Genomic DNA, 16,611 nt, shown 5'->3' with positions numbered 1-16,611 from the left:
GAACGACGAGCCACTGCAAACTAGTCGATAGTATTTTGGTGTTAATCTTTGGTTTCACATTGAAGTATTACAGCTTTGTTCGCAGCATAAAAATAATGATAGTGCAAAATCAACTGACGTTAGCATGAGACCATTTTGTTTGCCCATCCAAGGGCTCTCCTTTTTGTGTTGCCCATCAACACTTTATTCAGCATACACTTCTTCTTTTCTTCGCTTCTGTCTATCGCCTTCAGTGCCGGCGTTAGTGTTGCATTTCAGCGCCACTTTTTGTTTAGTTTTGCACTTTCGGTGTTTTTCTTTTGGATTTGCGTGCATTTTATGTGAAACAAAGTGGGAAATGGAAAGAAACACACTACGAGAGCGAAAAATGAGCAAGTAAGCAGTGAATCTGTGGAGAGAAAAAGAGAGCAAAAGTACAACTTCAAGCTCTTTTATGTGATAATTTCAACTTGCTGAAGAAAATGGACAAAAACTAAGATACAGAAGTTGAATGTTATTAATGTTCACCTTTTTTACTTTAAGTTTGAGTTTTTCAAAGAATATTCATTCAAAGAGCTGCACGTTTTTCGCTTCTTTTCGTTCAAAACATACAACATAAATTTTTGGTTGCAACTTTCATAGGTGTTGCTTTTGGAATAGACAGTAAAAAAAGGGTATTTGCTTACACTGGAAAGATCATTTTTACGCTACTTTGAAGGCATTTCCGTTTTTACAATAGTTGGTGTACGCGTTCATTTTTGTGCATGTTTAATCAGCTTGTGAAACTTATTTTTTTACTGATCTTATGGCGAAGTTGTTATTTTTACGGTGCAGATACCAGAGATACCATTCAATAATTGAAAATGAGAAGTATTTGAAAAACTCAACAAATATTGCAAACACATTGTAGTTTCAAACTTATTGGCAAGCTCATTATTGTGAGTTGCTCGCGTTTTGGGAATATAAAAAAACATCGGCGTAAAATTCGAAATAAATTGCGATAAAATTGAGTTGAACGTCAACGTATACAAAAAATGATTGCTATAGAATAAAAACAGCGTATGAAAAGGTTGCATTTCAAAGCGAAACACCGTCATACAAAATACAGCAAAAAATGTATGTAAAAACAACCTATGGTGTGCGACCGTATCATACGCTGTATTTATTCTAGAGAATTCAAATGTACACTGGCTTCATGAATAATCTTCATTAAAAACGTGAAATTACCAATTAATTTAAAAAGCTATTTGTTCGATTATGTGGACCGGATCGATTATTATTAAAGTGATGAGTGAATTTAATAAAAATTGAAGTTTATTGAAACAAGTCAAGTGTGTTACAAGTGAATGCTTAGTGATTATTAGAATACTGTCTTAAAGTGCATATAATCTGTGGGGACTTTTATTTAAACGAAAAGGAAGAAAGAAAACATAAATTAACTCGTTGAAGTGGCACGTTATTTTCAATCCCAGTGAATATTTTAACTACATTGTATCTTTTTTGATTGCGTCTGAAGAATTATCTTGAGACTTTTTCCCCGCATTAAAATACGATGAGTTAAGAAAAACACAAGAAATAAACCAAAAATCATCATGAAATAACACCAATTGAAATGTAAATGTGAGCGTATATGTTTATGTGTGCCTTTACAACTGTGATTGTGGTAAATTGATGGATCAGCATCGCCTTTTAAGCATGAGAGGTAAAACCAATTAATTATCTAGATTACACAATGCGGCTATCATTTGTAAGTCTGGAACAGTATTATGTTAAAAAAAATATATGATTACAACGTTCCCAGGAGATTTGCATACTGGGTTTTATCTTTCGATTCACATGAGTGAATTTTCGAGTAGCATCATCAGAAAACTATAAATTCTATTTGTCATCTGAAATAAAAATATTACCTTAAATTCGATCATCATTTTGAGAATAATATTGACAAATATATTACGTCTGAAAAATTTTCAAAATCAAGTTTTCCAAAAGGACCGATACGGAGATCAGCACCATTTTGTAAGCGATTCAGCATATGTGCGTAGCTGAGTTGATTCCTTTTTGAAATCAGATACCATGGCATTTGTTGCAAGTTTGACACCAAAATTTCATTCTGCATAAAAAAAATTATATATTTTGAAGGCTGTTCCTACAAAGAACATTTCCAAATCATTTGATGACTTGCTTGTGCGTGCAAATGAATGTATCGAAGAGAGTGGAGAGTATATTGATTAATAAAAGGAATTTAGCTCAAAATGTCCACTGATTGTTTTTATTTTGAAAAAGTCTCGATACTTTTGGGGCAGAGAATAAAAGAGATATGAAATGTACGAAATAAATGGACTTTTGGCTCACCCAATAATGGGTTTCTGTATATAGCAAATTTCATTAAAATGTAAGTATACATTTTTATAAGTCCAAATAAATCATATTGATCACATAAATGTTGATTTTTTTTGAGGGACGAAAAGAATAGGGAAAAAAGAGTAAGTGAAGTCTATAGGGTTGTCTCATTTACTCGCATTAATATGTAAATTTAAATTTGACATAGGACTCACATTTTCATCAACTCCTTTGTTAAAAAAACAGTGTCAAACCATCCCTGGTCCGATACTTTCCAACCGTACCCGTATCATTTAGATCGGCTGGCCATTCCGCAAGTATTACATACACCGATATATACGTTGTGTACTGGTTGTGCATTAACGCACATTTATCTTTGTTGACAAGAATTGTGATAAGACATTGTATGTGTTATAATGCAGTCACAATGAACGTATGTCTGTGTATGAGTGAGGATTTTAGTGAGCAGTTTTATTTTTTGGTGCAATCGATGTACTTGAGAAACAGGGAAAAAACTTAATAAAAGCAAATTAAAGTTAGTCTAATCATATATGTTTAATATACTTTAAAATAGCATTAAAATTAGATGAAAATTATTGATTCTCTCACGCTCAAGTGCCATAATAAAACTAAAAAATGTGCAGTAAATAGCAAAAATTAAAATAAAAAAAGTGATGTAAATGTAACAAAGGAGTGTAACGCCGAAGTCGTTTCTTGATGTTTAGTACAAATCTTTATCTAAAAACAAAGAATAAGTTATCGATATAAACTTTCGTGCAGAATAAGAGTATCATAAGTGCAAACTGCGTTAAAAAAGCGCCATTATTACATCTCAGTTTTTTTCGATTTTTTACATTTTCTCTTTCTTCCATCCAAATTTTCTGTTTTCTACATCGTTATAAAATTGGTGTGTAGTTACAGGTACTGAGGAAAATGAACGAAAAGATCATGAAAGCACTTAAGCTTATCGCCACCCATAACGTTGAAATGGAAACTGCAAACCATTTTCTAAGTATTACTTCTTCAAAATGCTTTCCTTATTGTTTTTTCTTCTTCTTCTTCTAAGAAGGGAATGAGTTTCACATGTAATATGAGCAGCCAAATAATAGATAAAATTGAACAAAGTGCATAAACATTGTATTGTGTAAGCGTTTCTTCATAAATGTGGAATGAAGTTGTACACATGCATTTTTTTATACTGATATTAAGTAATATTGATATCGCGCATATAATCAATTTGGATCAATCAAGATTCCATCGGTAAAAGTAGATATGTTTGTACACCAATTTTTCAAGAATGCGTCTATAATTTGGGTTAATAGAATGCGTTCAGGGTTGCAAGTGGTCAAGTGGATTTTGAAAATCGTGTGAAATTCTCATGAAAGAGCATTTGACACATTTCAAATCCAGATAAATCTTTTTTAACTCGTTGGGTAGTAAATTTCCCAATCATTTAATTTCGTGTCATCCTATATTGATAAACTATATTCAACTACTTTTTGTCGTACCATATAAAAAAAACTCTGCAATATAATATGTAGAACTTTAACATTATCGATGACAAATGATTTCATCCTGTCGCTTTCGATATCACATCATTGCAGAAAATACCAAATTACATTCGAAAATACCTTTACTGCTAAATCTTAACAACTTCTATAAAAGGAACAAAAATAAATGTTATGTGTCGGGTGCACGTGGAAATCATTTGACAGGATGCAACTACTCTTAGAAACTTTTATTCAAAATCAGTGTGGTTGATGTTCTTGTCAAAACCTTATACAGAGTCTGATTGAATGTCGCTGATTCTGATTATTGTTACTTAACTGCAACTTAAACAACAAATTTCTGAGAATAATAAATAGGAGACATGAATTAAAATAAATAGCTTCAAATCGAAGGAGGATGTTAAATGTAGAATCATTGGTAGGACTAGCAAGAGGTGCAAGGTGGAAACTGGAAAGCCATGAATTGCCATGCATATGTCGAAGTTTGCCTTCAAATATTCAAATATTCAATGGAAATGGATGAAATGTTGAAAAATTGTTACTTTTTGATGTGGAGGTTGTCTTATAACTTCCAATGGTTTTGGAAACATAAAAAGTTAATGAGATTTTTGAGTTGCTAAAAAGTAAATAATTAAAAAGTTGAACAAAAAGTATAATCAATTCAATTGACCCCATTCACCCAACTAGGTAAACTGTCACATTTATGACAGTGTAGTCAATAGCGTCAACTAAAGAGAGAAGAAAAAAATTACAAATTGCAAATCAATATGATTCATTTACAAAACACCAATAACCATTGAATCGCATACCATTTGATCAATATTGCTGTTGACGCAGTTGCGGTTTTTATTGTAATTTCATAAAAATATATTTTATCAAAACCCGTTGAAATTGTGATTATCATAAAATGTTTGTATATTTTGTGCGCATATAATATAATTAATTATTTGAATAGAAAAATATTGGTCTGGTAAATTGATTGACATCCAAAACGCAAGTCAAATATCACAGTGTAAAAAGCCATACAGGTAATACCATTTTGAAATTTAAATTGCGATTTATCGGCTCTTGGGGTGATGATGCAAAATGGCATAATTAAATGTAATTTGACTTTTAATGCATGAATCAATTCACAATTGGACATTTAATGCTTGTATCACTAATAATCTCGATTTTGTACGTTTTTTTTAAATCTCGAACCAAAGAAACGACTATAGTTGGTTCGGTATGGTATTGTGGCTGCCTCAATAGTTAGGCAAAATCACAATGCTTGTTCTATGGGCACAATAGTGAATTCAATATGAATGAATAAAAGCAATACGATAAATGTGGTATTACCGCCAGCTTAAACAAATTGTCCGTAAACAACATGCACATTGATACAAAATTCCCAGCTCAAATTCCCATGAATGGTGATGCTTGTTAATATGTTATGTAAATGTATTGGTGTATTTGAATTGGAACTTAAAATTGTATTTGTTACGTGATTCAATTTGAATTGTTGTCTTTGGGAAACCAAAACAAGTCTCGTTTCGTTATAATTCTTCGATTTCGATCCTGTTAATCTTGTTTATAAATACATGTAGTCATCAGCAAGAGCGCTGTTAATTAATATATCCATAGTACAACCTTAATCTAATTATTTGCAATGAAATATACACACGACAAACAAAAGGAAAATATGCTTTCGTGATGCATGCGGCGCGATCCATTTATACATAATTCCTTCCTCTCACGCCCATTTTATTGAATATCATGCAAAGACAAGATGAAAAATTCTCACAATCCACATTCAATTTTGGAAAATCATCAACATTGAGAACATGGTATGCATCGTTGCATTTAATGGGATGCTGTTTATTTTATTCTCGTTTTCATTTTCTTAATCATTGGAATTAAGTACGAGAAAATGAATGCTTTTGAACGGAAAGATGCACCGCCATGACGCTGTGTATTATCACGTTTGTTCGCATGCTCACATATTTCTTGAGCACAAAAACACAAGCTGATGATAAAATTGAATACATTTTCAATCAACGCGAGGAAAACTCATCATGCAAGTGCTGTGTGAACTAATCAGCACATAGTAGTTGTAGTACATGTAGTCGACAAAACACCTTTTGTAACACAGACTTGAAAATTAAGCTTTAGATTCCATTTAAAACTCGACACACACACACACCAGAGTTGCAGAGTAATTGCATTTTTATATTTACAATGTACCTTCGATGTAACAGTTCCAGTGAGGGAATTCAGAAATTCATTAAAATATGTTCCCAAGTAACAAGCTTTGGAGCATATAAGCCGCACGATGATGGGGGAATCGAATATTGACGAGAATGTACCATCACATTGACAGAAATTTACATACAAATTAGACAAATCGAAAGCAGAATTAAATCATAATTTAATGCTCCTATTGTTATAACATTTCTTTTTTCCATCGCTCATTTTTATTTAAATATTAAAATCATTTCATGAATTCTAAAATCTCAATATGGAATATTCATTTTAGATACAACCATGTACAGTATACACTCAGTGTACTCACAACTTAAAAAAAAACGTTTATTAAAAGAAATCGACAAAATTTAATGCTTCAATACATAAATGATGAAATATGTATTGCAATTCAAATTTTGCATTGATAAAAATGATATTAAAACTTGCTTTTACTAAATTTAGAGTCACTGATTTTTCACTTTGAACTCAAAGCGAATTTCTATTTCACAATGGTTCGATCATGGTTCAATTTTGAATTTCAAAACTTTACACGAGCAATGCATGTGATTATATGAAAATGTCTTTTGCATATCTAATCACCGATTTAAATTGAACCATTTCAAGATTTTTAAAGAGAAAATCAAGCTCACAAAGTATTTGATGCACACAATACCTTCAATTTTACAACTAATGTTCAAAGCAACTTGATGTGCTGATGCAACACAGTTACAAAGCTCTTTGAGCCCGAGATCAAGGAAATTGAATGATATATCCCATTTAAATACATTCAAATCCAAATGACACGTTTGACGGTGATACTCTCCCGTGGATTCATGAGTGAAAATATCTATAAAAATCCATTTCTTTATTCATTCATTCTTTAGCTCATGATTTTCGAAGAGTTCGTCATGTGCATGTATTCTATTTTGTGTGAAATTAAATGTTTGTTGATGAAAATCTCCATTTGACTTAAAAGTGCTTCCATTCTAGTAATACATTGTAAACAATTTACATACTCGATGTGAGTAGATTTATGATCGAAAAATTGACACAAATTCAAGTCGTAAAATTATTATCACACAACAATTTAAGATATTGGAACAATTTTTCGCCAGAAGTGTCAATTCGAATGAATGTCACATGTATGTGCATAAATCGAAAAATGCGATCAATGAAACGTTGAAATTGTCAAGTACATTTTGCAAATAGTTAGTACATAATGTAGGCCACATTACTATTTCAACAATGAGTTTCAAGAGAATATTTCCACTTTGGTTGTGGGTTTTGAAATGGGCTTTGGCAAATCAATTGAAAACTCGAAATGCAGTTGGAATGAAAATGTTGTTACACTCCTGGTGTTGGTCAAACCTTATTTGTTTAGCCAAATTCAGCGAAAAACCACACTAATAAACGTCCAAATCAATGGACAGTTTGACTCATTTAATTAATCAACTTTCAAATAAAAATTGGCACTCATCAATTTTAATCATTAGACGGTTAAGTTGAGGTCGACTAAGCTACGACACAGGGTTTCTGATATGTATACTGAAAACAAAACTCGTAAAATATCTTTCAGATCAACGCTCTCGCAAGAAATCCAATTTATATGAAAATCACCCATTATAAAGCGAGCCGCCGATTGATATGTAGCGTGTTTTGTATTTTGAAGAAAGTTTGAAAACTTTGATTATGATGTCGATGACATTGCAAAAGAATTTAATTAAGTTTTCCATCGCGTAGTACAGTACTTCTTACTTTGGCGCCAATGGCATGGTTGAACGAAGTGCCGGCCATCATCATCATCATCATTCTCATAATAATCGAAGACATCTTTGAAGTTTTATGAATATTTTGTTTTTCATTTCATTCAACACAAATCCAATGAAACGAACAGACTGCAGACAAAGCAACAACAACACAAATCGGCTTAATCAAAAAAATAAAAATTCCAATTACACTGTTTTGACTAGCGATTTTCGTTCGTTGGTGCTAAGATATTGGTTTATTTTTGTGGATATACGTTTTGTATTCACGTGAAAAATCCTTTTTGTTTTGCTTGAGGTTTATGAATAGATAAAAAGCATCTAAAAGTAGCCATGAGCTTAAACATTTTCTTGCTTCAACAATAAGTGGACTTGATACTTTTCTTGTCAATGAAATTTGTTTACCGATAAATCATAATAAAAGAGAAGTGGCACAGACATAATACGCTCGAAGACTTCTTCACAAATCCAATTCCACGAAAGAGCGAATATTGGCAAAACGAAGTGGGATAGAATCGTATTTTGTGTCTATTATTTCTCATTTCGAATGCAAATTTGCAGACAGAGCCATTTTAATGTTTGTAAATCGAATGACGGATCGATTGCTTGACTGTATGTCAATTGTTTGCTGATTGAGGTCGATTCTGGTAATTTGGTTTTCATTTTTTATATTGAATGAACAGCATAAAAAACGCCCCGAATATTATGAGTTTATTAAACATTTTTATTTATCACCCTGATATTACACGTTAAATTTGGGGTTTTTAAGATGTGAGAGTAGAAAAATGATATGAATTGCCATTGGTTCTTATCAAAAAGACGCATTTTATGTATATTTGCAAGGCATTCATTTATTTTTATTGGTTGTGCGGCTGTGTGAATCAAAGTTTACAATTGCAAAAAACCGCGCGCAGAGAGTCGAAATGCGGGTAAAAAACCCATAAAACTTTTGCCTTTAATAAACATTAGGTTTAATCGGTTTGAATCATTTGTTGTCGTTTACTTTGTTCATCTCCTACTATCTCGCCTAATCATCGAACAAGTGAATTCATATATATCACGACATTTCACTAGATACATTTGCTTTTCACCACTGTCGTCGTGTTCACAGTTGTGGATTTTAATCAGCTTAACATGATACACAGCATTTTCTTTCCGTGGCATCACATCCGCATGCTTCTACAGACAAAACATCTATCGCATGTAAATCAAACATATCCTAAATTACCTTCGCATCTCTTCTAAAACACAAAACATTATATAGATTATTGTTGCCGTGCACGACAACAACCAATAAATATAAAGACGATGACGACGAAATCGCTAGGCAAACAAAACAAATCTCCAAACGTGAATGAGTGTGTTGAAAATCCGACATATACAATGGTTAACAGATCCGGTACGGAGGGCAAATCAAAATGAAAGTCGGAAATGTCGATAATCTATATTATTTACATATCACTTGATACGATGAATGGAAGCTGATTTACTTGCTCTCTATATTTATTTCAAGCGTTTTTCATGCAATGGCGCACAATAGTGAATCACCACATTCGCGTCTAATCAATGCGTATCGATAACATTGAACATGTTATAGGTCGTCATACATTGAATGTATCTGCATTTGGCATCTTTTTCGGCTTACCCCAATGCTTTGACATTATATGTGTGTGTTGCTCTTCTTATCTACGTAATTTCTACATTAGATTCAGTCCGAACTGGTTCATTTTATATGTTTAAATAAAACGCCAATGATTCATGTTGAGCTTTGTATAAATATAGCAAAAACTCATTAATTCATTTGAAAATTGGATGTTAAATGTTGGCATATTTTGGTCCTTTTTCAATTCGTTGACATTTTCTAAAATCGAAAGGTTCATAAGCGTGTGGCGATAAATATAAACATTTTCGTTAAATATTCGTTTCGTTTAAATCATTCTCTGTTTCAATAATTGAAAAAAATTGATTGAAAAATAGCCATGATCTATTTGTAGCGAAAAGCATTAAGAATAATTACAAAAAATTGACGAAATTCAACATTTAGAACTGGACTCCATGACTCCATGGACTCTCTTCTCCCCCCCTCTCTCTTTCTCTCTCTTTTGTTGCCTGTTGAAGCGCTACGCAATTCTTTTTATTTGCAATAAGCAAATCGATTCCCTGAAATCAACTTGACTCCATAGGTAGCAATGTAATTGGAACGGAATTATATGTTAATAATGGGATGCAGAATTGACTCGTCTGCTTTGAATGTGAATATATGCTCACGTTTCACTAGAGATCGATTCAATAGAATTGTCGACTACTGTTTTGCGTATTTACTTAGAATTGAAATAAATCACATGCAAATATGTAATCATGGCTAATCTAAACAAACGCTTCAAAATCCATTTCCACAGAATGTCACACATGCACACGCTCCAATAACCGCATTGCTGGAAATATCTCAGGTTACCAAACGCGATACGCTTTTCAAATTTTATACCCGATCAAATTACCAGGGACTTTTATTGCACACTAAAGTTGGATTGTTATTGAATATTGTTTCAATATGGCGACAACTTCAATTCCGAATTCTTCGCATCTATATGACAAAAAAAAACACTACTATCACTAACATCATTTATTTGGCGTTGACAATCGAATCCCCCAAGACAAAATATTTCAATCTTCATATTTAATTTTCGATTTCCCTTCAAATAGATACCATATACTATATGCATTTATATTTGAAGGTATATAGTTTTGTGTGTTAAGCAACAAAATTGCATGGGTGAACCATCGCTCAAATAAAAAAAGGGACGCATTCGCGCTGAAAACTTGATGGCTGCCACTCATAATTGGAGACTGTATTTTTCTTTTCAGCGGTATTAAATACTCGAGTACCGACCGGGAAATCATACATTTTTCATTTCTATTGTGAAAATGAATTTTGATTAGTATTTCATTTTGATGAAGATGACAATTTCAATTTAGAAATGCGATCCATTCATTTGATGTTTATTAAAAACCAATCACGGTGACAATTATTCGAAACATTCTTGAGAAGTGACTTGAATAAGATAATTCTCATCTTGGTTTGATAGTCTTCGGCGGTGAATTACTTGAAAATGACACAGTGTCATCACCGCAACGTATAATTACTTGAAAGTAATAACTAGACAATCAAATTGGCATAATTTGAATTTATCTCTGTCAATTTTCATATTTGCTAATCCAGAGTATGATATGACAAATGGAAGTGTATGTAGAATTTGTTTGATGCTTTGAATCAGGTGGTATGTCTAGACGATTTGGTCTAAAATGACAAAATAATGTTGCGTAATAAATGCGTATAGTTTTTTTTCGCTCTGCTCAAATGTTTGTTATGAATTATGAAAGATTTGATATGTACGCGATAAAATGGAAATCGTATAAGTTGTAACATTTGAAAATGATTTACTATCGCATATTAAACCAAAATTGATGCCATTGATGGTATGTGTTCAGGTTTTTGGTGAAGCCAGAGCCGCGAAATTTTTCATAAATAGCGTGTGCACGCGCTCCAACTCAATTGATGATAATTAATGAAATTAAAGCCATTCTGACTTGTTTTATATTTGCCCATCGGCACACAGTCGACACTCACCGCAAATCTATATGAAGTCTAAATGACTAATACCACACATATTTTTTAGTGAACGTTTGCACGCATGATACGAGTTGAATGTGATATGCAATTTAATGACTTCTTATTTGATTCACCACCATTGTTTTCGCTACGCACACACAGACATATGTGATGAACTTTTCAATGCGGGTGAAATTTCAGCAATTTATTACACCATAGCACCGACATAACATTAACCGAAAAGAAATGGGAGGAAAGTAAACGTTGAGAAATAAACAATGATTTGCAAAATTCGCATGACACGATAATAGAACATGCTTCAAACCTCTTCTATCTGAAAACAACCACTCTTTCAGTTGAAAACAATAGCTTTTAATCGGTAATCGTTATTAACTGCACTCAAAACATTAAATTAAATACTCTTACAAGATCGTATTGAATGCATGAAAATTGTGCACAAATAAATACCAAACATTTACGGACACAATCGTACATACGATACACGCATGCCAAATACACACCGAATACACACGTATGTGCAGTTCGTTCGTAATAGATTTATTACGTTGTTCTGCTTTCGTTCATTCACACACAGACATACACCACTTCCTTTTCTCCAAGAGACTCCAGTTCGTTTGTTGCAACCGAGTTTATTTTACAAATTGAATGCACGGGTAAGTCGTGCGTAAAGTCTTTACTTTCGTTCGCAAACAAATTGCGGTACAACGTGTGCATTCACTCGAACGTTTTAGATGTTGATGGCACACAATTTACCTTTCAAAAGTGTTATAAAACAAGAAAGAAATGTTTCCAACTTCGTCTACCTTTGATGCCAGCACAATTTTTTTTCTCATCATATTCTTCTGGCAAATACTTGAAGAAAAACGATTCTTACAACAAAGAAAAATAAAAGACAAATAAACTTTAAAACTTCAAACTACACCACATCCCGGCTATAAAATAATATTGAAATAATGTTGCAAACTATGGAATACTTTAGCGCATCAATATTCACAATTAACTTAATGCGTTCAATACATTTAGCTTATTTTCTGCATCACATCTCATAAAATTATGTGAAAAATCCCATCATATTCTCATTCATTGAGCGACTGGTATTTTCTTTGTTACTACACTGACTTTGTCGGATGATGCAAATCACAATTTGTGTTCTTATATCATGCATTGTATTTTATAAACAAAAAAGTGGTAATAAATGCCAGCCAACAAGACAGCAAATAGATATTGAATTAAATGCACATTTGATATGTAACATATCATTAGTTGGCATGTCAATGTCATACTGATTGAGACCGTCTAGCGAATTAAATGAATTTGGCTTCAATTTAATGCAATTCATTTTAAATTCCAAGCACAATTTTCGCATTTTAGCCTGAATTCCATTTAAATAGAAACACTTGAAATTGAATGAAATACTCGCTTGATTACTCGTTATTTCTGATTATACAGCGCGATCTGATATTAATGACATTTTTCGAGTTTAAATATAGCCCAATCCATATATGTTTGTTATTTGCTGTTTGTAAGCATTCCCATGTTTCGTCAATTAACATCGCACATTTTTGGTTGCTATTCACTTAAAAAAAAGTCTCGGTAAATGAAGTCTTGATACGTGCTAAAATTTGCAATGACTTAAACACAAGGGGTGAATCTGTATTAAAATATCAAAAATACTAACTAGCATTAAAACCAAGATTTATTTTGATTGAGGCATGGTCGAAAATACCGACAAAGCCGTAATATATTAAAAAAACGTTTGTGCTTATCAGTTATTTGGTATTTTCAGTGATGATTTAATACTTGTCGATATTTTTATCTTTTTCATACCATAGGTGCACAGAGGGATGTCTGTGTTTTGTTAGATACATTTTTCATTTAAAATTCGTTTGATTTGCTTGTGTTTTTTGCTTTATCTCTGTAAAAGTATTTATAAAATAAAATGGAAAGAATACTGCGATAGCAGCGAAAAAAGTCGATTTGATTTTAAATTAAATCAATTTAATATTGATTGAATCAACTGCTTTACTGTTTATTTCACAGTGTTTATTGCTCGCAAACGAGGACTGCGCCAAAGAGCTCAGCCCTCGCTCACAAAGTATTGATATAAATCAGAATGATATAATGAGTGTTGATGTTTCTATTGGATCAGTTGCATTATCATCAATTTATTGCTCGTAAATTGTCAGAAGTGTGTATATAAAGTACAAACATCATATTTCGTTATAATGATGAGATCAGTCGGTGAAGTGCATTCAAAACAAAAAGTCACTTTCATGTGATAAATTTGTGACTTTATATTTTGCGCATCATTTTTAAGGCAATTTAAAAATTGAAAGAAAAAATAAATTTAACAAAATTGAAACGCATAAAATTTCGTCTGCTGCAAAATGATAATTGTATATTTGTTGTTATTTTTGGTTAGTGTTTTGTATTTATGGATAAAACATATGTACAGTTATTGGGAGCGCACTCCATTTTCGTACATTAAACCATCGATGCCGTTTGGAAATGTGGCAGATTCGTCGTTGGGTCGAAAATGCATGGGAATGAATTTATATGATCTGTATAAAAGTTCGAATGAACCAATTGTTGGTATTTATTTACTATTTCGACCGGCATTATTAGCGCGTGACGCTGACCTCGTGAAATGCATCCTTTCAACAGATGCCAACAGTTTTTATGACAGAGGAATTTATCACAATCCAAACGATCCAGTCGCAAATAACATGCTGATGATGACAGGACAAGAGTGGAAAACAACAAGAGGAAGGTAGACGCGAAACAATGTTGAAAGTGAACAAAAAAAAACAATCTTTTCAATTCACATTTATTTTGAAAGGTTAACTCCGACTTTTACATCAGGAAAATTAAAGGGCATGATGCCAAGTATAATTAGTATTGGTGAAAGACTACGAGAAAAAGTTGCACAATCGGCCGACACAAATGGAATTGTTGAGATAAAAGATCTGACAATCAGGTGAGCACTTGTTATATTGCTATAGCTCAGTGACAGAAATAAAGTTTTGATTATAGGAGTGAATTGCATGAATTAAATTTCTATTCATACATGAAACTCAAGTTGAACAATTGCTTTTTTCATCCACTTAAGATTTGGATTGGACGTGATTGGTACGGTTGCGTTCGGATTAGATGTCAATACGTTGGACAATCCAAACGATCCATTTCGTGATATGGAAAGAAACGTGAACAATGGTCAAATAATTAATCGAATTCGTTTGATTGGCGCATTTTTTTGTCCAAAGTAAAGTGCACACAAAAAATTTCATAGTTAACCCACATGGATTTTCAGTTGAAAAAATTTCTTTTTTTTCAAGGATACTTTATATGCTGCATATGTCATCATTATCAGAAGATTTCAAATCTTATATGGTTAACATGGTTCGGGATACGATGGAGTATCGAGAAAAACACAATACATCGCGCAACGATTTAATTCAATTGTTGATGGACTTGCGTAAGACCGGCAAAGTCAAAGGCGACAATGAGTACGAAAAGATCGAGCAATCAAACGAAAATTCCGAGGAAATTATGACAGTTGAACAATGTGCAGGACAAGTGGGTCTATTTTATTTGGCTGGTTTCGATACCACAGGTAAGATGAAATGAATCATTGACAATGGGAAGTAATGTATTTATGTATGTGTGGATGTGCATTGCTTTCTATAGCATCAGCAATAGCCAACTGTTTATTTGAATTGTCACGAAATCCAACGCTAATGCAAAGACTGCACGATGAAATCGACGAAGTCTTGAAAAGACATGATAATGTTATTTCATATGAGAGCATCAACGAGATGACATTTTTGGAATATTGTGTTTTGGGTAAACGAATGTTGTCATGTTTGCACAGTGATGTTGTAAGTAATACGTTTGTTTTATTAAAATACAGAGTCACTGAGGAAATATCCAACATTGCCGTTTCTCAATCGTATCTGCACAAAAGATTATCCCATACCAAATACGGATTTGGTGATAAAAGAAGGAACTCCAATTATTATATCACATCTTGGTTTAATGCGAGACGCAAAATATTTTCCCGAGCCCGACAAATTCATGCCGGATCGATTCTCAGAAAGCAATCCAAATTACAATGCGAATGCGTTTATTCCATTCGGCGATGGACCACGGTAAGCGATACTGTTGATTCGACATTTTAATTTGATTTTAATTGAAGCGATATGTTTTTTTTTTTCATGTATAGCACTTGTATCGGTAAGGTCATGTTTGTAATAAAAATTAATTGTCAAAATTCAAGTGATCAATTCAAGTGACTCAATTAATCAAAAGAGATTTTTGAATGAATGAACGATTTTTAGGTTTGCGGATGGGAAAAATGGTCACCAAAATCGGCTTGATAATGCTTTTACAAAAACATAATTTTGAGTGTATGGAGAAGAACCGAGAATTAGAATTTGATAATCATTCGGTGACATTGGTGCTGAAGAATGGAATCAACTTAAAAATTATAAACAGAAACTAGATTTCAAAAATATTAAAAAACAATCATTGCATTTCCAATTGCAATTCGTAAATTGAAGTAAATACACATTAATAAAAATGGAATGTGCTTGGTTAAATGTCATTGAATATATTTTTATTTAAAAAATAAAAATAAAAGGTATTTAATTACTTTTAATTTATTTTAATTCAATACTATTCAGTTCGTTTATTCTGATGAACTATTGCAAGAAACCAAAGTGTATACGTGTGTAGTGCTAGTATACTCTAGTTTTTGAATAGAAGTTTTACTAGTAGTATGCTAATTTTACTTTTCGTGGATATCCCCTTGGTGAAAATTTTTCATTCGAAGAAACAACATTTCCAGTATAATAATTGGTAAAATCGTACTATGTATCCCAAAGGAAGTGTAGGTCTATGTCGTTGGCCCCCCACTATTTTGTATCTCCAAACCAATGGTGGCAACCGTTTTGAGAAATTAGTTCAATTTTTTTATCATTCCAAAAGAAATGTTTCAAACCGGAAAATCCAAAAAATGTGAACTAATTTCTTACAACGGTTGCCACCTTTGAATTCTTCGGGTCCGATTTATGTAAAATCTGTTGTCAAAGTGGACCAACAAAATAAAAACCTAGTACTTTGCAGTTGATTACTAACCAATAAACATATCGAAGTGTTAATAAAAGTT

The 16,611-nt window shown here is 32.5% G+C and overlaps 1 protein-coding gene across 1 annotated transcript; it reads left to right on the top strand.

The window, feature by feature from the left end:
• Window positions 1-13,665: 13,665 nt before the first annotated feature.
• Window positions 13,666-16,006, top strand: LOC116342934 (probable cytochrome P450 6d5). Its single transcript, XM_031770757.1, has 8 exons — window positions 13,666-14,214; window positions 14,284-14,421; window positions 14,554-14,706; window positions 14,780-15,057; window positions 15,132-15,287; window positions 15,355-15,592; window positions 15,667-15,677; window positions 15,782-16,006. The coding sequence occupies exons 1-8, from the start codon at window positions 13,832-13,834 to the stop codon at window positions 15,943-15,945; spliced, it is 1,521 nt and encodes a 506-aa protein (XP_031626617.1). The 5' UTR covers window positions 13,666-13,831; the 3' UTR covers window positions 15,946-16,006.
• The last annotated feature ends 605 nt before the right edge of the window (window positions 16,007-16,611 follow it).

This window comes from Contarinia nasturtii, unplaced genomic scaffold (assembly GCF_009176525.2).
Source record: "Contarinia nasturtii isolate CC-2019 unplaced genomic scaffold, AAFC_CNas_1.1 Cnas_scaffold_928, whole genome shotgun sequence".
Classification (NCBI taxonomy): Eukaryota; Metazoa; Arthropoda; class Insecta; order Diptera; family Cecidomyiidae; genus Contarinia; species Contarinia nasturtii.
Note: the sequence above shows the minus strand (reverse complement) of the source record. Positions and strands in the feature narration are given on the sequence as shown.

Coding starts and splice junctions, on each gene's coding strand:
- LOC116342934 (XM_031770757.1), top strand. CDS start 13,832: ATGATAATTGTATATTTGTTGTTATTTTTGGTTAGTGTTTTGTATTTA. Junction 14,707..14,779: donor GGCGCATTTTTTTGTCCAAA/GTAAAGTGCACA, acceptor TTTTTTTTCAAG/GATACTTTATATGCTGCATA. Junction 15,058..15,131: donor GGCTGGTTTCGATACCACAG/GTAAGATGAAAT, acceptor TGCTTTCTATAG/CATCAGCAATAGCCAACTGT.